This window comes from Anabrus simplex, chromosome 2 (genome assembly GCF_040414725.1).
Source record: "Anabrus simplex isolate iqAnaSimp1 chromosome 2, ASM4041472v1, whole genome shotgun sequence".
In the NCBI taxonomy this organism is placed as follows: domain Eukaryota; kingdom Metazoa; phylum Arthropoda; class Insecta; order Orthoptera; family Tettigoniidae; genus Anabrus; species Anabrus simplex.
Window position 1 is genome coordinate 282,565,113 of NC_090266.1, and position 22,635 is coordinate 282,587,747.

A 22,635-nucleotide genomic window follows, 5' to 3' on the forward strand; every position below is an offset into this window, starting at 1 on the left:
GTTTAAAAGAGCCTATCATCTAGGTCATTTGCCCCTAATGGTACGAAATGAGATGGAATGTAATGGCAGTGTAAATGTCCAATATCATCCGTAATGACAAAGGATAAATGGATGGATATGAATTTAAAACAATCAGTGGATCCGACCCGCAATGCCCCACATTCCCAGAAACTAGCGCTAAACAATAGTATTACTGACCAAGGAACTGCTTCTAAAGCATAATCCTGATTCGATGATGCTTGTACTCTAAAGGGGTCCAAAATCCAGGTCATCGGCCCCTCATAATGGTACTTGCCGCTAGGAAAGTAGAACCATGATATTTGCCATGTTACGGTACTAATCAAAAGTAGCGTAGACTCGCGGTATTCCACACATTATGGTACTAATCACAGGGACTCGTACTATCCCGTGGTGTTCCTCACATAGCAGGTACTAATTATGGCCAAGGCAGACCCATGGTGTCGCTCAACCATGATGCCGCTCATATAGTGTTACTAATCACAGGTACTGTAAAACCCACCCTGATTCACACACTGTCGCAACTAATCACAAATCTATTGTGTACCTAACATAGTAGTACTACGTGCAAGTAAAGGGGACCCATGGTGTTACCCGCGAGGTGGTACTAATTACAAGTAGTCACATGGTTCTAATGTGATCATCCCTCGGTCGACCCTTTCAGTCGCCTCTTACAACAGGCAGGGGATACCGTGGGTGTATTCGTAATCTGTGTCCCCCACCCTTGGGATGTGTCTTTGGTCTGCGAGAGCGATTTTATTTCGCTCAAGTCCGCCAGCAAGCCGGTTAGGACCCCCTGTCCTCCACGTGGGAGTATCGCATCTCTCCCTACTACGCCAGCATAGTAGGTTCGTGGACGTGAACAATTTGATTTCGATTGAATATCATTCGACATAGGTAAGTTCTGGGTACCATTAGGATGATTGTATAGTGTTGTAGATTTTGTATATCAATATCTATTTTTCTTAGAGATCTATTCGTATGAATATGCTATTTTATACCTAGTGTAAAACCGATTACGTTGAGAGTTTATAAGAAGTGTGGCTCAAGTATGAAACAAACTTACTATGTGAAGTAACTACATAATGCAGCACGTGCTATTTGGGCAGGAGTTTGCAACATTACACGTACTTCAAGTTTCCAGAAATATTGGGCATTCAGCATGCAAAAATTGATAAAATTGTTATGAATGTTAAGGGACATTCCATTAGACAAGGACATGTCTTTTCATGTTTAAATGATGATGATGATGATTATTATGATGATGATGATGAAAACATACTGTAATATTGCCATAATTTCAAATGAAATATTTTAGATTTTAATAATTAAGAAGAAAAATTGTCATTATGAATAGTATTTTATTGATTTAGTTATGTATAATTTTCGTATCAATAATTATTATACATACATACATTATCATTATAGACTGTTATGCCTTTCAGCGTTCAGTCCGCAAGCCTCTGAGAATTTACTAAACGTCGCCACAATCCTCGATTTGCAACTAGTGTGGTGGCCTCATTTAGTTCTATACCTCTTATCTTTAAATCGTTAGAAACCGAGTCTAACCATCGTCGTCTTGGTCTCCCTCTATTTCTCTTACCCTCCACAACAGAGTCCATTATTCTCCTAGGTAACCTATCTTCCTCCATTCGCCTCACATGACCCCACCACCGAAGCCGGTTTATGCGTACAGCTTCATCCATCGGGTCCTAAATTAGCCTTTATCTCCTCATTCCGAGTACCATCCTGCCATTGTTCCCATCTGTTTGTACTAACAATCATTCTTGCTACTTTCATGTCTGTTACTTCTAACTTATGAATAAGATATCCTGAGTCCACCCAGCTTTCGCTCCCGTAAAGCAAAGTTGGTCTGAAAACAGACCGATGTAAAGATAGTTTCGTCTGGGAGCTGACTTCCTTCTTACAGAATACTGCTGACCGCAACTGCGAGCTCACTGCATTAGCTTTACTACACCTTGATTCAATCTCACTTACTATATTACCATCCTGGGAGAACACACAACCTAAATACTTGAAATTATCGACCTGTTCTAGGTTGGTATCACCAATCTGACATTCAATTCTGTTGAATTTCTTACCTACTGACATCAATTTAGTCTTCGAGAGGCTAATTTTCATACCATACTCATTGCACCTATTTTCAAGTTCCAAGATATTATTAGACTGCAGGCTTTCGGCACAGTCTGCCATTAAGATCAAGTCGTCAGCATAGGCCAAACTGCTTACTACATTTCCACCTAACTGAATCCCTCCCTGCCATTTTATACCTTTCAGCAGATGATCCATGTAAACTACGAACAGCAAAGGTGAAAGATTACAGCATTGTCTAACTCCTGTAAGTACCCTGAACCAAGAACTCATTCTACCATCAATTCTCACTGAAGCCCAATTGTCAACATAAATGCCTTTGATTGATTTTAATAATCTACCTTTAATTCCATAGTCCCCCAGTATGGCGAACATCTTTTCCCTCGGTACCCTGTCATAAGCTTTCTCTAGATCTACGAAACATAAACACAACTGCCTATTCCTCTCGTAGCATTTTTCAATTACCTGGCGCATACTGAAAATCTGATCGTGACAGCCTCTCTGTGGTCTGAAACCACACTGGTTTTCATCCAACTTCCTCTCAACGACTGATCGCACCCTCCCTTCCAAGGTGCCAGTGAATACTTTGCCTGGTATACTAATCAATGAGAGACCTCGATAGTTGTTGCAATCCTCCCTGTTCCCTTGCTTATAGATAGGTGCAATTACTGATTTCGTCCAATCTGAAGGTACCTTACCAACACTCCACGCTAATTTTACTACTCTATGACACCATTTCATCCCTGCCTTCCCACTATACTTCACCATTTCAGGTCTAATTTCATCTGTTCCTACTGCCTTATGACAATGGAGTTTATTTACTATCCTTTCCACTTCCTCAAGCATAATTTCACCAACATCATTTTCCTCCTCCCCATGAGCTTGGCTGTTTGCAACACCACCATGATGATTTACTTTTACATTGAGAAGATTTTCAAAATATTCCCTCCACCTCTCCAGTGATTCCCTCGGATCTATTATGAGCTCACCTGAATTACTCAAAACACTGTTCATTTCCTTTTTCCCTCCATTCCTAAGATTCTTTATTACTGTCCAGAAAGGTTTCCCTGCTGCTTGACCTAGCTTTTCCAGGTTATTACCAAAATCTTCCCATGACTTCTTTTTGGATTCAACAACTATTTGTTTCGCTCTGTTTCTTTCATCTACGTACCGATCCCTGTCTGCCTCGGCCCTTGTTTGGAGCCATTTCTGATAAGCCTTCTTTTTACGTTTACAGGCTGCTCTCACGTCATCATTCCACCAAGATGTTCGTTTTTCCCATCTTTACACACAGTTGTTCCTAGGCATTCCCTTGCTGTTTCTACTACAGCATCCCTGTATGCCACCCATTCACTTTCCATATCCTGAACCTGCTTACTGTCTACTGTTCGAAACTTCTCACTAATCATATCCATGTACTTCTGTCTAATTTCCTCGTCCTGGAGATTTTCTACCCTTATTCGTTTCCAGACAGATTTCACTTTCTCTACCCTAGGCCTAGAGATACTTAGTTCACTACAGATCAGATAGTGGTCTGTATCATCGAAAAATCCGCGAAAAACTCGTACATTCCTAACAGATTTCCTGAATTCAAAGTCTGTTAAGATATAGTCTATTATGGATCTGGTACCCCTAGTCTCCCATGTGAAGCGGTGAATAGCCTTATGCTTGAAGAATGTATTCGTAACAGCTAAACCCATACTAGCACAGAAGTCCATCAAACGCTTCCCATTCCCATTAGCTTCCATATCTTCCCCACATTTACCAATCTCCCTTTCGTATCCTTCAGTTCTATTCCCAACTCTCGCATTGAAATCGCCCATTAGCACTATTCTATCCTTGGTGTTCACCCTGACCACGATGTCACTCAATGCTTCATAAAACTTGTCAACTTCATCCTCATCTGCACCCTCACATGGTGAATACACGGACACAATTCTTGTCCTAATTCCTCCCACTGACAAATCTACCCACATCATTCGCTCATTTACGTGCCTAACAGAAACTATGTTGCGTGCAATGGTATTCCTGATAAAGAGCCCTACCCCAGACTCTGCCCTTCCCTTTCTAACACCCGTCAAGTACACTTTATAATCTCCTATCTCTTCCTCATTATCTCTCCTTACCCGAATATCACTTACTCCTAGCACATCTAGATGCATCCTCTTTGCTGACTCAGCCAATTCTACCTTCTTTCTTCCATAAGCCCCATTAATATTGATAGCTCCCCATCGAATTCCATTTTGTTCGCCAAGTTGTTTCCAAGGAGTCCCTCGCCTGTCAAATGGGAGTGGGACTCCATTACTCCCATAGGTTCGAGGCTTGCTTAAAGTGTTCTGAGCTCGATAAATTCATGAAGCAGGATGCTGCCCTACTTGCACATAGTCCAAGTGAGGATCTCTCCTCTAACGGGTTATGGACCACCGGTGAATAGTATAGTCCTAGCCGCCTGAGCACAAGGAGGGCCACGACTCAGAATATGTCCGAGATACCCACTCCCATTCCATAGCAACTGGTATCCCGACACTCAGGACCACTTACTAGGCCACTCAGCCGTTGCCCATGGTTCACTAACTAGGACGTGACGACAGTAACCCACAAACATTATTATTCTGACAATTAATCATAACAGTTGCCCTTTAGTCTTAGGTAACATAAAACACATTTATCTCTTGTTTAATTCATATTGTAGCTAGCTGAACAAATATTTCAAGATCTTGGCCCATAAAATACATACATTAACTTACATTATTATTACTATTATTATTATTATTATTATTATTATTATTATTATTATTGTACCGGAAGGTAACCCCAACGCCGCGCATTCAAATTCAGCGCCCAAACGAACTCTTCTAGTGGTAAAACAGTGAAATGAAACTACACCAACTTAGAACATTACTCAGAAGATGTCACCACAGAAATATGATGGAATTTTGTTATTATGCAGTTTCCTAAACTGACTGAATTTCTACTAGTTTTGTTTGCTATGCATCAAGAAGTTTGAACATTCTTCTACAGATGGCACTACTAAAAACTACGGTCATGCACACTGGTGCAAGGTGGAAGAACTTATCATTTAAAGACGTTTTGTATTTCTAGGTTTTTACTGATTGATGTTCATTTATTTTGGGTTGGCAATATTTCCTTTTGATTTCCGCCAGTTTTGAATCTAGCCAATCCCTAATTTCTGTAATTAATTTTCCACCTATTACAGGTTTCTTGTTCAATTTTGAGTGTTACTTTTGAATTGACCAATTAAATTGAGGGGGTGTGGCTGGTGTAGTCTTGAATGATCTCGAACCTTCCCTGGGGGTTTATAAGCTGCGGCTTTTCAAGTTTCTTGGCCAATTGATCGTCATCTTACTGTGTGTGTATGTCAAAGCGGGAGGCGGGCGGCCTCTTTCATCGGTCAACAGAACATCTACAGGTAATGGCCACATAACTTTCTTCTTTCTTGATACTCCGCAGTTTTTTTTGCTAGGGGCTTTACGTCGCACCGACACAGATAGGTCTTATGGCGACGATGGGATAGGAAAGGCCTAGGAGTTGGAAGGAAGCGGCCGTGGCCTTAATTAAGGTACAGCCCCAGCATTTGCCTGGTGTGAAAATGGGAAACCACGGAAAACCATTTTCAGGGCTGCCGATAGTGGGATTCGAACCTACTATCTCCCGGATGCAAGTTCACAGCCGCGCGCCTCTACACGCACGGCCAACTCGCCCGGTACTCCGCAGTTTAACCCGAGGGAAAGGTCCGAATCTTTAACTATGTAACCTACCTTTCTAAAATGTAACTTCTTCCGGCTAATGTAAAAGGTTTCATTAAATCTTTGACTGTAAATCGGGGATAAAGTGTGATGTACCCTCTCGAGGTTGATTTGAGGTGACTACGTTTTGTAACTGTTTTTCTTCCTTGTTTTAACCTTGTATGAGCACCTCAGTAGTTTGGGAATAGCCCCTGTTTCATCGGCCTAGAGCCCTTTAGTTTTTATAAGTGTTCATTATCTCGGAGCGCAGTTCGCCTGCATTCACTTCGTGTTTCGGGCCGTTTACTTAACCTGTTCATTTCCGCAAAGGCCCTATAGGTTGGGTACGAGATACCCCTGTTTCAAATTGAAAGTTGGGCCATGGAAAGCCAGAGAGTGAAAGATTTTTGAGGTTGCCTCGAGGTGGCTCAAAGAAACGGAGAACCTGTTAGCTCTTTTGCAAGTTTTGTAACTGTAAAGTGTGCCTCTAGGAGGCTAGATATTATGATTTAGGGAGCAAGTGCTCTTGAATTAGGGGATTTCTGCCCCTCATTAAATAATACCTCTTCCTCTTGTAAAATTGTAAAACTAGGGGCTTAAAGCCCAAAGTGTTAAGGTTCTAAATCTTGGAATTTTTCGCAACCTCTTTTAATTATTATTATTATTATTATTATTATTATTATTATTATTATTATTATTATTATTATTATTATTATTATTATTATTATTTATGTTTCTGATAATAATGTACTATAATTAAAAAGAGCGATAAATGGTGATCGGTTTTACACAACATATATCCTAAAAACCGTTAAAAATGGGAATTGCATGAATGATCAGTTCTAGCCCAAACTGTAGGGTAATTCTGATCAAATTTCAATTTGACAATGGCGGGAAACCAAGCTGATGAGAGTAGAATTATTTTGTGAGAGTTTAGGTGGGTAACTAATTATTACGTATATTAATTGTGGAGTACTTTTGGACTAATTTCAATGCGTTATTTCAACTAAAATATGGAATAATTGATCGGTTACTGTAGGCAGAGTCTGCAATGAAGCTGTTTGAAAATGTTGGGTGAAGTGCAGCCATAGTGATCTCGTGTAGCATTACTAATGAAAGGAGGTAGCGCTGCGTAGCCTACATATGAATGGCAGGTCTTGCGTTGCATATGATCACGGGAGAAATCGTCAAAGGTCAAAGAGGATGGGGGTTGATATGGTTCATGGTAAGTGAGAATGTTTTAGAGGTTTGGTGGGCAAATAAATGTAGCTTGGGGAGAATTTTCTAGGAGTGGGAAAAGTATGAGAGATATGGTATGGTTGTGATAAATTGAAATTAGTCCATAGGCTACGTACCTGATATATTGAATAACATAAGTTTGAAACTGTGTACAACCAATTAATTTAGCTTAAGTTGTAACAGGATTGGTGAAACAAACAATAATGATCCACAAAGAACAAGTAGAAACGAGGGGCGACCTGAAAAGGAAGTGATCTGAACTGGAGGACCAGTAGGAGCATATCAAGTACAAGATCAAATTTCATTAAAGCTTAAAAATGCAAGGGGAAATTATCTTTGTGAAAGTTCAAACGAGAGATGCATTTACATGTACGGTATGTTAAGGGAAATAAGGAATTTGATAAAGTAATCCAGATTTCCACATAAAGGAATTATGGAAGCCAGTGATAAATAATGATATGCTTGGTTATCACTAATGAAATTGTGCCCAACAAAAGCCCAGTTAAAGTACAAAAACCTCACTAAATTATAATAGATAAAGAAAAATTCAAGATCCTGCAACAGGAAGTCTGACCACTGCTTGCCACAAGATCATAAACATGGTCAACATACACCAAATTAAATATATAATATTGCCATCATGCCTACCCCTTTTTCAATGTCATGTTTTCCACTCGGGTTTGTGATTTTTCTGTTTCAGGATAGAATAACTTTGCATAGCAAAGTGCAGCTGGAGCAGACATAATTGATGCTGTTATTACATGAGAAGCCTTCACTCCAAATGAGATATATGCTGCCAATACAGTGCCTAAAAACAACAAAAATTCAGCACAAGTTATGTGAGTTGATTAGACTGTGGGAATCATTATAGAAAGTAAATAAATAACACATTGTTAATAACATATTCATAAACATTATCAATAGTTCATACTGGTAAAAGAAGAATTTGTAAGCTTCAAAAATATTAAGTACGAGAAACATGAAATCCAAGATGTATGGCTCATTTAGAATTTTGGGGTGTACAGACCTGACAAGTGTGGAGCTGATGCTTTTGCAATATTATTTAATAAGATAACCAGCTATGTGGGGAACGACTCCGGTGATCTTAACTGACCATATGTTAAATGCGAGTGTAATTCAAATGACAGAAAGCAAGACCAACAAATAGTTAAAATGGAAATGGAAATGGCATATGGCTTTTAGTGTCAGATTAAGGTCATTTCATTTGACGCCAGTAGGCGATCCGCGCGTCGTGATAAGGATGAAATGACGATGAAAACGACACATACACCCGGCCCCCGTGCAAGCGAAATTAACAAAGTATGGTTAAAATTCCCGAGCCTACCGGGAATCCAACCCGGGACCCCTGTGACCTAACGCCAGCACGCTAACCATTTATCTATGGAGCCGGACACCAACAAATGGTGGATAATTTAATTTGAGGACAGCTGAATCAGAAAGTTATGGAACCAACTAGTGGGGGAAATATTCTCGATGTTGTACTGATAAATCCTTATGAGCTCTATAGAGAAACTGAAGTGATAGATGGTATCAGTGATCACGAAGCTGTTCTTGTCGTAGTTAAAAATAAATGCAATTGAAGGGAAGGGTGTAAAAGTAGGCCTCTTATGCGATACCATACGCTTGATATCACATTGATGGAGGATTTTTTAAAAACAACTTATTATCAGTGCAAAATGGTAAATAAGATTGCAAACAGCCTAGGGGATGGTTTTAAAGCAATTCCTGAGGAATGTGAAACTGGGTATGTACCTTTAAATATGTCGAGGAATGGTAAAACCCAACATAATGCAACAGAGAAATAAGGTTAAGAAGGAGGTGCAAGTTAGAAAGAAATACAGTCAATTCTCGATAACATGGACTAAGGTGGTCGGAGATCTGTCTGAGTTACCTACAAAATGCTGCATTATTGAAGGGAGATAAGTTGCGCCTAAGAAATGAAAACTAACACCATATATAACACATACAGTAGTAATATTATACTAAACTTTTTGAAACAAGGTTATCAATACATACCAGGTACTGTAAAATGGAAACACGGAAAAACACAGGTAGGTATACTGCAGTTGCGTGCATTGTGGGTATGCAGGCTAAGCCGGGCTTACCCGTTGGACTTGAGAAGCAAAGTAAGCAGTAATACAACTGTAAAGTGCAACAATAGTTTTATCTTGTCAGTTGGCAATAATTTTTTTTAATGAAAGCAGTTGCTGCAGTAACGATATTCTGCAGTACGAATTTCTGCATTAGCGAGGGTACGCGACACACCTACCGCTTGGCTCGCCCAGCGTTGAGCTCAAGGTGACGCATGCGTAGTAACCGCGCCAGTAAGTGAGCTTGGTAAGCCGACAACTCAACGCTGCCCGGCTTGATCGCATGGTGTAGCAGTGTGAAGCAACTTTGTGCGGGTTTATGATACGTTTATTTATTGTGATTTGGTTTATTGCTGAAACAGCTCTTGCGAGTGATAACTGACAGCAGTGAAGAACGTTTTAACAGTACGGATATCCAGTTCATTTTAGAATGAAAATTAGCTTTTTCTTAAATGTAACGGTGTGAGAAAAACTTGTCTACTAGTAGGATGCAGCGTTGTTGTGGACCATGTGGCGTGTTTGTGAGGGCGTACGTTCTAATGATTTTCATTATAATAACATGCAACGTGGACAGTGCTGTGTCGTGAGTGTGTAACTGTGTACTTACATAGAAGTATTTATTTAGTGAAATATACGGTAATTTCTTATTAGTTTCAACTATCGTAATATTTGCGATGGCTGACTCTTATTTGTGTGATTGAACAACTCTTGGATAAACCGTTTCGTTTTAGGAGCTTATGTGAGAAACTAGAAATTGTTCAATCTGGAAAACCTTCTCCAGATATGTCCAACCTTAAAGGGACGCATAAAAACAAAAGTCAAGAGTACGTTCGTCATTTTCAAACTTCACAGTACATTAAAACGGAATGGCTTGCTGGAAGTTCCAAATTTAATAATATAATAATGTTATTTGCATTACGTCCCACTAACTACTTTTGCGGTCTTCGGAGACACCGAGGTGCCGGAATTTAGTCCCGCAGGTGTTCTTTTACGTGCCAGTAATTCTACCGACACGAGGCTGACGTATTCGAGCACCTGCAAATACCACCGGACTGAGCCAGGATCGAACCTGCCAAGTTGGGGTCAGAAGGCCAGCGCCTCAACCGTCTGAGCCACTCATCCCGGCAAAGTTCCAAATTTAATAAACTGTTTTGCTGGCCATGCTCACTCTTTGCAAGAGACCGAACTGTTTGGTCTGACACTGGTTATGATAATCTGAGTAACTTGCACAATGCCATTCAAAAGCATGGGAAATCGCAGTCACACATTTCTGCACTATTACGGCTGAGAACGTTTGGAAAATCTAGAATTGATATTCAGCTTGATGCTCAATTGCTTGCAAGCACTGTACAATATAATGAGACCGTTCGGAAAAACAGAGAGGTGATCAAGTGATTAAATGATGTGTGTGTTTTCAGCTACTCACGAATTACCATTCCGAGGACATTCTGAGGGTGAAGGTTCTTTGAACAGGGGTGCTTACTTGGGTGCATTGAACTTACACGCCACTTACGATGCGACGTTAAATACACACCTAGAAACATCGACCGTGTTTCGCGGAACTTCAAACAGGATACAAAATGACTTAATAAGGGCAGTCAGTGATGTAGTTTTGGAAAAAGTGAAGTCAGAAATAAAACACGCTATTTTTGTTGCCCTTGTTCTTGACGAGACTTCAGACATTATGAATTTGTCTCAACTATCAACTACTCTGAGATACGTTGATTCTGAAAATGTTAAGTTCACGAAAGGTTCATTTTTTACTGATGTTAGCGCAGATCGAACAGCCAGTGGTTTGCTTGAACATGTGAAAAACATCGTTACTGAGCTTGACTTAAACTACAGGTTGGTTGCACAAACTTTCGACGGAGCAGCTGTGATGGCCGGCCACACAAGTGGACTGAGAATCAAAGTACAAGAAAAGAACTCTTTCCGAAGGCCATATTTATCCATTGCTTCAGTCACAAGCTTAATCTGATTTTGTCACAGTCAGTTTCCTGTATCAAGGAATGTAGAATATTTTTTTCAAACCTTAACGGGATTAGGATCATTTTTTCACAAGTCCTCTAAACGATCTCGTGGACTGAAAGAATTTACCGCAAAAAAAGGATGCCTAGAAATGCTCCAACACTGTGGAATTTTTCATCTCGTCTTGTTCACACAGTGAAAGAACATCGCACTTCATTCCTTGAATTGTTTCGGAATGTTTTAGATGAAAGCTCAAACTGGGACAGTGAAACAGTACTAGCGGCACAAGGTTTCATGACATTTCTAACCAGCACTGAAACTTCCTTTTTGTTACTGATTTTTAGCAACATTTTTACCTTCACCGATATCCTTTTCAATATCCTTCAATCTAAGCATTTAGACGTCCTATATTGCTCCCAGAAAATTCAGGAAATCAAAAGAGAGATACTAAACCTCAGGAATAAGTGCGACGTGATTTGGGCCGAGACTCTGGTCTATCATGATGTCGAAGACTCTCTACCAACTAAACGACAATGTCGGGGAGAAGATACAATAATATCAAAGAAATGCCTTTACCACTCTATTTTTGACACCATTATTGCACAATTAAACGAAAGATTTGGGTCAATGAACCAATTACAGTTTACTTCCTTGTTAGATCCTCTGGAGTATGAAGCGTACAAAGCTACTTTTACTCATTCCGCTTTTGAAAATCTTAAACTCTCCTTTAAAGACTTGTTTGATTTTATCCGATTGAAGAATGAACTCGTGCTGTATTCGTTTGATGAATTTTATTGTCAACACCCTCATCAATCAGTGTGTTCTCTGAAAAGGAAACGATTAGATACAGCCCTGCCTGAAGTGTATAAATTGGGTGTACTTATAGTAACTGTTCCAAGCACAACAGCATCAGTTGAAAGAACATTTTCAGCTCTCAGGAGGATTAAGACTTATCAGAGGTCAACACAGAGTCAAGAGCGGCTTTCAGGCTTGGCAGTTCTGTCCATAGAAAAGGAAGTTCTGCACCAACTGAAAAGCACAGACACATTTTACGATGATGTCAACACAACATTCACAAAACAAGAGAGCGACTAGATTTCACCTTCAAGTAGACTCAAAGCAACCAAAAATCTTGTGGAGGGACTTAATGCATAGTTTTGTTAGTAGTAAACCATACAGTGGACAATAGAAGAACTTCTCACAAAAACGTAGCAAATAAGTTACTATCGTTTTTTGATAGGCCTATGTGTACAATGTAATATGCATGGTACTGTTGCAATAGTGTCAGAGGTATTTCAAGTTGGCTTCTATTCTGAAGGGTGAAAAGTGTAAAAGGACAGAGAGTTTTCTGATACATACATAAGAGATCAAAGAGTTCTTAACTGAATAGTGACGGGGGATACATGAAATAGACGCGATTTCTACTAATCTATGCACTTTCATGTAGGAAACTGATTAAAATAAAAAATAGACACAAACGCAACAATGACACGTTTGTCTTCCTTTTTTTGCGGATTATGCACTGTCATTGGGAATAAATAAACTATTTCTATACATCTCAATAAGTTAATTGCAGCTTTAAAAATATATCGATTTCTTAAATCTGTAGATGTGATGTCACTAGTTATTTTATGTTTCCTGAAAAGCGAAGGATTTGACATGATACAGTACGCTCTGGTTAGAAGTCCTTCAATTTTCATGAGATTACACATATGTAAGTCTATATGGTTACAGCTTGGTTACATTCCTTTGTATAATGATGTACGTTAAATTATACTTCCTACGTCCGGTAATTAGTACGTCCTACTTTGGACAGCATACCCACGTTTCAAAACCACCGCACGCCACTGGTATACTGGAACTATAAAACTGATACAGTGCAGTACTAGCTTTCTGCATGTAGTACATTACTTACAGCCTGATTTGGTACGCCTATTATAGTAGCATGATGGTCATTGGTCTGCCACCATGTTGACATGTTTTAAAAAGCTGTCGAGCTACTTTTGTGAAAACTTTTACACTGCGAGCGAACAAATTATCTCGCGTGCAGTCCTAAAGTGCCTATAGAATGGCTGTGGTGCAGGGTATGAATTCGAGTCTGTAACACCAATAATTATGTCCAGAGATTTACCAGCACTTAACAGTTTCAGCTTAGACAAGTGAAATGAACCATAGACCCAGTCGCTCTCCAGAAAGCAAACGCAGAAAATAGCAATGAGAAAAAGCAGCACAGATAAAAACGCAGTGCTACCAATCGGAGATGGCGTAGGCCGATGGACCCCAACCAGAGCAGACAAGTAACAAGTCAGAACTTGAACTCGCATATCCTGTATTAAAATAAATCTATTTAAGAAAGGCCAACATACTCAATAAAAGAGGATATGGATAAAAATATGAGGTTTATAGAAACATGAAAGGAAGGATAAAATACATAAGGCTGGCCTCGAATGGAACAGATAAAATCCAATTTGGAGGTACTCACGAATATACGTTTTTATACTCAGTAATGGTGGACCCAGACGATCGTTTTTTACATAAAAATTTGGTCGCCACAGACGTCAATTTTATGCCAAATACATACAGGGCATCAATGATCCATCTCGCTCCAATGAAACACGTAATTACAAGGGCTGACGATTCGGTCCTTACCGAAGGGAAGAAAAATATAACCCGAAATAAGTTTTACCATACTTATTGAAACGGGCCGAAAAGTACACAACACCAAAAGCTCCTGTGAAACAATGAAGGTAAAAGAAGGGATAATGTAACGCAAAATGAAGTCCAAACGCATGGAAATATCAAGATGGAGGCTGCCTGAAAAATAAGAAGGCAAAGTAAACACGCGAAATTACCATAGCATCTCACATAAATGAAAGGTAAAATAATGAAATACTGATCCAGGGAAAAGAACACATACCTAATAATAATAATAGGTATAATAATAATAACAACATGGGTAAATTAAAAGGGAATGGAAGCAAACAAATAATCCTCATCGCAGTCAGCAATGGCACATGGTTTATTAACCATATATACTCCGCTCACAATCAGAGCCCGCGATATTATAACACTGGTCCCGGAAAAGTACCCACCACATAAATGGAAGTGTTCTCATAGATGCCAGGGCTACGACAAGTTGCGATTTGCCCAAGTACACATATTGTCGGAACAGTGTCTTTCTCAAAGACCGTCTACCGTCGTAGACATCTCCGAATCATGTATCATATTAATACCTTGCCCCATGCAATTAGCTTCGAACGGCACTGTACTGGTCTAAATCAAAGGATGCAATAGAGACAATCAACATAATCTGGCCACAAGCCGCACACACAGAAAAATCTCTGATGCAGAGAACCCAAAACAGCGCCTCCAAAAGGCTCACATATAAACATATAAATGGACATCAACGCACACAAGAATTAAGCTTATATCAAGCGGAGAAAGTGAGTTAGAAGAAAGAATCACACTAGGCAAAACAGAGAACCACACCAGCTCAATCTCAGAGCGTGAATCATAGGTGTAATATAACCAAGATAAATTACATTAATGGGCCCAATTAAACTTGCTAAACGCCATGATAACCTCACACACGGGCCAAAATATCAGAAAAATATTAGGAAAAGTGATATGTCTACACTCACGATGTCAACAGGGGCGGTTCGTAACATTTTACTCTGGCAGGGCTGTGACGCCATCTCTTTCCCCTCCCCAATCGGTGGACTTTTCACTGACCAGTACCACGATACTTTTAGATAATAATAATAATAATAATAATAATAATAATAATAATAATAATAATAATAATAATAATAATAATAATAATAATAATAATAATAATAATAATAATAATAATCCAATGGCACTGGCTGAATATAAATCTGCTTGCATTACAACATTAATTAATGAATAAACTACACTACAATGGCATTTATGCACACACATTAATAGGCTAACAGCTAATGCAATCCCGAATATTATGGAACTGCACTGTTTCACTGATCACAATCACAAGTGATAACAACAACATTCATGAAAACAAATAAGCAGTGCATTCCAGAATTTCTCTCTCCTTGCTCATATTTCAAAGCATGACAACGTACTTAACAATTTGATCACACTACAAATAGTGTCGTCACTTTATGGTTTCATTTTGAATCTTTATTTCAGCTTTTTTACAGAACAAAATTGTTTAAATAGTCACTGTAATGGAATTCATTGTTTTGTAAAATGTTTTGGAATTAATCTCTAACAACAGTTAATATAAGACGTGGGGAGAAAAGCCTAAGTACACTGCAAAGTGCTGGCGATGTGCTGAAGGCTCCACCGTTCAGCACTCTGCCTGCGCTCTTCCTTCCCCTGACAAGCCGATATCACCCTTCCAGACTCCTCCCGCTCTGGCACCCCGCACACTTGCTAAACTATAGGAACCTACTGAGGGCTCTGACGGTCAGACCTCACACCCGCCTGCACTCCTCCTTCCCCTGACAAGCCGATATCATCCTTCCAGGCTCCTCCCGCTCCCGCACCCCGCACCCTTGCTAAACTCTAGGAACCTACTGAGGGCTCTGCCGGACAGACCACACTAATCTTGCAGACCATACACCCGCCTGCACTCCTCCTTCCCCTGACAAGCCGATATCATCCTTCCAGGCTCCTCCCGCTCCCGCACCCCGCACCCTTGCTAAACTCTAGGAACCTACTGAGGGCTCTGCCGGACAGACCACACTAACCTTGCAGACCATACATCCGCCTGCACTCTTCCTTCCACTGACAAGCCGATATCATCCTTCCAGGCTCCTCCCGCTCCCGCACCCCGCACCCTTGCTAAACACTAGGAACCTACTGAGGGCTCTGCCGGACAGACCGCACTAACCTTGTAGACCATACACTCGCCTGCACTCTTCCTTCCCCTGACAAGCCCACGTCGTTCTTCCAGGCTTCTCCCGCACCCCGCACACTTGCAAACTGTGGGACCTGCTCAGGGCTCTGCTGCCACAGTCCGAACGCCTCACGACTAAAGAGAAAACGTCGAGCGTGCTGGACAGTGGCCACGGTCTGAAAGCCATTGTCATTTTCTTGAAAATAGAAAAGCAAAATGTTTACAGCCGAAATAATAAACATAACATTGTATAACTGAACAGCCACCACTATAAGTTCGACTTCGCTACATTTGCCCATCTCTTTATGTAATCAATTACAGAGTGAAAAAAAACGATAAATGTTTATGAAAAGGCGGTGGGGTGGCACCCAAAAGACCTTCATGCACGAGCTGCCACTGGATGTTAGAAGAATAAAAGCAAATCAAATGTTGCATAGTTCGTGGGATTCCTTCAAATTAATCTATTTTTAAACGAAAGAAAATGCGAAAATGGCACGAAAAGAGTACTCAGCAAGATGAAGCCTCCATTGATTTCTTGGCTAGGGCAAAAAGAACCTGAAAGAATGTACATTCGGAGACAGAGAAAGGAAAAGAATACCTTACTCGAGATTGGGGCCTTGCCGCCATCTAATGGAAGAGAAGTGACAAAACAAGAAAGAAAACTGATGACATCGAAAAAAATATATAAAAAGAACACAAACAAAACTCCAAATGAATATGAAACCAAAACATGAAGTCCATTTGTAAATAGAGACAGAGAGCTGTCTCACAAGGGTTGTTCTTCTTCCTCCTCGTCCATACTGTCGTCCATGGTGGTAGGAGACAGGAAATCACGAGTGATCTCTTCTTCTGTCGGGATCTGGTAGCCTGGGTCTCCGTTGTCTATAACTAACCACTTATGAATATCTTTTAGAGCGGGCCCTATTTTACCGTCTGCTAACAATGACTGAAGGTAATCGGTGGCCTCACAACCCTCAAATTATACTCTACATCTGTGTAAAAAGAAGATTTTTCCAGTTGGCAAGCATAGCAGTTTCACTTCATTCCACGCAGAAGCCCAGTTATAAACTGGTGTCTTGATGTTGTAGATGAGAATGTTAATGCAATGTTCTTTCCTTTCACGTGTCTTCTTCTTAGTCCTGAGGTTCCTCCAGTACCACCATCACTTCATCGACAAAATTCCTGTTGTACAATTTTTTAGATGCCAAAATAACACCTTGATGCACTGATTGGATAAGCGAGGTGGAGGCAATACCAGGAACTTATGTTTTCTATCACTGCTACATATCTTCGCAGTTGAATGTCTGGAGCATTGTCTACAAGTAAAACGGCCTTGATATCATTTGGGGCAATCTTTATTTGTTCTATCTGGAATTGTTGCACTTCAGGAATCAACTGTTCTTGAAACGAATCCATTGCGATTTTGGAATTCGTAGAATGCACCTGCATCTACAATGTTCTTAAACACTCGAGTCTGGCGAGCTTTTCTGACTATATTTGATTACTTCCATCTGCATTTGCACACAATAAGGCCAAAAGTTTCGGTTTGTTAAGTTTTCTATCTGGAGCAGTGCCCTCATGCTTATAAGCTTGCGTGTTTTCAGGTAACGAGCATCAAAACAGCCCGGTTTTGTCGGTATTGTATAATTGAGAGTGTGTTAATCTTTCTTCCTTGCTTAATGTGTGAAGTCATGTTCTAAATGGCTCAAAACAAGCTTTATCGGCACCTTACCCCTTCATCAAATACTCTCTTGTTTACAATACCATGCCAGCTGCGGGAACGATAGAGCTAGTCATCGCTAACTTGAAATTTAATGTTCATATGCTTAGCAAGTCTCTCAGCTGCTGTCTGAAACTCCACACCCCAAACTGTAACACCGCTAGGCCGCTGCTGCTCATACCATTTTTGTACTGCATTTTCCAAATTTGTGTCACCAAGTAACTTCAGTCACTTTCTACTGGAAACTGTTGTTTTAGCGTCACATTGTGCAGGAAACATTTTTAGTTTTTACTTATTCCTTCTTATATATAAAACTGTTTGTTTTGCTATGCCGTATTCTTTATGTATATTCGCCACAGAAGCACTGGACTCTAACCTTTCAGTATGTTTCAGTTTCTCTGCAACACTTAAAGTACCGTAACGCACTTTCTCTTGGTCGATGCCATTGTTACGCACGAGCTGAGACCGATATACAAGACACACTGGGACTGGTGTGAATGCTGCCTGTGTTTAGTGTGGGTGGTGGGATGAGAGAGGTAGTAGCTCTGCACTGCAAGAGTTTTGCCAGCCTCTTGCATTAATATAACGCTTTAGTATGCCAGATCGTTTTTGAAAACTTTGTCCAAGTTATCCGAAATCCGAAATGTCGGTGTCCGAGTTGTCGAGCACTGTCTCTAGAGTTAGGAAAGGTTATGGAATTGAGGAGAGATTGAAGGGACTTACTGTAAAACGGAATTTTGGCTAAAAAGTCAGCTATGAGGGAAAAAGTAATTTGCAGTCAGACAAATTTTAGGAAAAAATGAAGAGGTATGAATAAGTACTTTAAGGCAGAGTCAGATTAGAGGGAGGACGTTTCAGGGATTGTTAATGTACAAGGAAAGTGTATATGCAAGGGCTTACAGAAGGCAGAAGTGTTCAGTGAGCAGAATGTAAATATAATTGGATGTAAGTATAATGTGCAGGTAAAGGAAGTGACTATTACTGGTGATGTACTGAAATTTGCCTATGATAATAAAGACACTTACACAAAGATAGAAAAGTTAAAAGGTAGAAAAGCAGCTAGGACTGATAAAATCTCTGGGGATACATTAAAGGCAATGCATTTGGGATATGGCTAGATCTGAAATATATATTTGTTTATTGTTTGTATGAAGGTACTATACCGAATGAATGGAGAGTTATTAAAATAGCCCAGTGTATAAAGGAAAGGGTGATAATATAGATGTAAACTAGTCAGCTTGACATGTGCTACTTGTAAGTTGTGGGAGAACATTCTTTCTGATTATATTAGATGCATTTGCAAAATTACCAACTGATATGACAGAAGGCAGTTCGATTTCCAGAAAGGTTATTCCACTCATAAGTGACTTGATTTACTTCGTAGAATCCTTCAAAGAAGCCACAGATGATTTAGAAAGAGGCAACAGTCCAAAAATAAAAAACTTGCTCCTTTGGTTCCATCATATTTTTAGTCATTCTGATCAGGCACTTAATGATAAAACGCTAATGAAGGAAATTTAGTCAAGAGAACTTAAGTTCGTCAAAGAGAATATGGAGATATATTTGTATTACAAAGCAGCAACGTTTTTATCTCCGTGGCTTTGGCAGTTTAATATGCCGTCTGTACCTGAGCAAGATGAAGTTCTAAATGAAGTCAGATCCTTGTATAAGACTTTTAGTGAAATTAAGTAAAGCTATTTGTTCTTCATACGTTGAAAAGTATGTTATCAAAACAGCCAAAGAAATGTCTAAATGTAGTATTGTCACTACTACTTTTCTTCTGTTTGATAGAAAAGCATGAAGATGAGCAGGAACTTCAGAGTTGTAGCAAAGAACCACCAGAAAAAGTAAGTCGTTTCCAGCGATGTAAATGTTGTAACAGTACAAGTGTACGACCCCCCATTTTTTAGGTTAGGAAATGTTCGTAAAATAATTCGTAATATTGAAGTCATGAATATCATGCAATTTTGTTCCTTTATAATGTAAAAACATAATATTATAAGGAGAATTTGTAGTAGGGAATTTCGCATCTGTGTAACTTTAATTTGTGTAAGAGTCTGCACATGGCATGGCAGTGTAGGTTGCTCAAGAATTGTGCAATACGGAAAACAGTGGCTATTTCGAGAAAGACGGTTGAAGTCAGTTGAAAGTGTTGCAACAAAATGGCTTGGGAACCTTGGGTACGGCAGGTAGTATAGGCTGAAGATTAGAGTTGATCAATATGGATGTACATGAGTGGACGTTCTGTGTCACGTCAGACGCTTGATAGCCAATACGAGGGCTTTGTTTTAAGCAAGGTTGGGTTGACTGAGTGACGCGTGAAGAAGTGCCTGTGAGGGCGTTGCTACCAGTGACCTTTTCGGGACGCTATAACCACAAGTAGCATGCCTATATAAGTATATTCGTGTGTGCGACAATTCTTTTTGATTCTGATTCTGTTTCTGTTTTTCATTCGGACCGGTGCGCGGGAGCTACTCGTACTTTGCTTAGGTTCCTATACGTTGTTCTATTGTTCTTCAATATCCATTACGGAGTGAGCACTCTATAATCACAGATGCTAACGAGTTTCTGGTGGTTATTCTGTAAAAGACACTACTAAGTGTTTGTTACTAAAACTCTGTATAATAATTGTACTATAATTCTTCTATGAGATAATGTACAGTGGATGTGGTGGTGCATACTGAATCTACATTCTGGAGTGGATGTATGGTTGTGCACAGAGCTAATTCTTGGTAAAGGAGATCGTCAGCCGAGTATGCAGCTTTTCAGTTGGAGAAACGTAAGGCGTCACACTAACCTGAGTGGCAATCGGGGATGACTCAAGACATCAATGAAGAAGAGTGTAAATAAGGTTAGGGATGCTCTTCGTAAAGAAGGATGCATCCGTACGTAGAGAAAGTCGTCGTACTTTTCTTTACTAGTTACGGATTTTCTTCTGTAGCAGTAGGTAGTGCAGTGGGACTGTTACCTGTTGGTATGTTATGAAATGTATATAGCAAATATAATTTTTATTGATGGTTTTTTAGTTGTTTGTAGATTTGCCTTTTGTGAACGGCAAACACGAGTGGGTCTCATCAAGTGATGATTATTGTTAGTGTTTGTCATATGTTTCTATTGTTCTGGGAGTAAAGTCATGGAATGAAACATGTAGTAAATCTTTTATCAGTGGAGTAAGGATGAACCTGGCATGCTACCTAAATTTGATTTCAGGGGTAAACAGCAACAGGTAAGGTTATAAAGTAAGTCTGGAGCTTCGTCAGCTTGATGACCGTCGCCTTGGGAGAGGGAGATGCTAGTTGCTCTATAGAGTTAATTATTCCTTTAATTGTTTTGCAGGTGGGGCCCCATCTTGTTATTTATACTTATCTTAGTCACCATGTATCCATTTAATAATTTCAATAGCTTGTAGAAGTTGCAATGTGACTTGCGAGAAACGCCAGTGGATGAAGTCCTCTACACGACTACTGCACAGAAAGAACACGGGGACAATAGTTATATTTTAGAATGGAGGAAAATGCATGTGTATGATTCCTCAGATTTTCAAGAGTGATCAAAATGATATATTGTACACCAGCAATAAGTGCACCTAGCGAACGCAACTCCAGCCATGTGAGCTTCGTTGTAAACGAGTGGCGAACCCATATAGAACCCGAGCAGGTCAACGACCTGCTATTTCTACATGGCAACATGAAGTTGGAACACGTAAATGTACTTCAATTTAATACTGTATTGTTATCCCACTCAAATAAAAATAGAACACAATGTAGCAATGTTCAAGCACTTGAACTATGGAATTAATAACACTTTTTCTCTCTTGGAATTAAAAAAAGTCTCTGGTTTTGACGTTGTGAGCCAGCAAAGGCCGTAAAGATGTGGGAAACATTCGGAAGACTCATTCATTTGTACTACATATGACTGGCCACTGATGTATATGTATTCAGTGTACAAGAGGTATAGAGAAGGTACCGCATCTCTCTTTTTTTGCTAGTGGCTTTACGTCGCACCGACACAGATAGGTCTTATGATGACAATGGGATAGAAAATGCCTAGGAGTTGGAAGGATGCGGCCGTAGCCTTAATTAAGGTACAGCCCCAGCATTTGCCTGGTGTGAAAATGGGAAACTACGGAAAAGCGTCTTCTTGGCTGCCGACAGTGGGATTCGAACCCACTATCTCCCGGATGCAAGCTGACAGCTGCGCGCCCCTAACCGCACGGCCAACTCGCCCGGTGCATCTCTCTTTAGCAGATTTATTAATTTAAGGGAAATAGAATCGATACTCATTTTGCACATACGTTTACACATAAGATCTGTGATATTTACAATCTGGTCCATAGAATTCTCAGGGAAATAGTTATAATTAATTAAAGCGTTAAAAAATAAAGAAATTCACCGAACTCCCTCCATGACTACAACAAAATAACTGGTTCATGAGATGGCACAGTAATTAGGATCTAACTCTGGAGCCAGATCAATCTTGATTATACTTTTAGCGTCCTAGACGGCTGCTGCTCGGCTCGAGGCCCGTTAGGTGAAAGTAGGTCACGACGCTTCCCACAGACGCAGTTCTTGGTTCCCCGACCATTGCCGCTACTCACTGTAACCTGTCAATTGTCCTCGCGATGTTGAGTCAGTGCCCTTTCAGACGTCCTGGCTTTTCTAAATTACTTGCTAGTTCTGGGAATCGAACCTGGATGCAGATGAGGAGCTAGAACGCTATCCCGGTGGTCAAACTTGATTATTACAGCTGCATTATTTACGTACAATATCGAATGTCTCTTCCATTTAACTCAGAAAGGAAAGTTACAATCTGTTACTAAATGCAGCATGCTAGTACCTACTC

The 22,635-nt window shown here is 40.0% G+C and overlaps 1 protein-coding gene across 4 annotated transcripts in view; it reads right to left on the bottom strand.

Moving 5' to 3' along the window:
* Nucleotides 1–22,635, bottom strand: part of CNT2 (Concentrative nucleoside transporter 2) — a 407,606-nt gene that overhangs the window by 111,372 nt on the left and 273,599 nt on the right. For all 4 annotated transcript variants that reach the window (XM_067139021.2, XM_067139023.2, XM_067139024.2 and 1 more), the window contains one exon: nt 7,764–7,923. In XM_067139021.2, the coding sequence (XP_066995122.2) occupies nt 7,764–7,923 (160 nt within the window). The remainder of the gene's footprint in view (nt 1–7,763; nt 7,924–22,635) is intronic.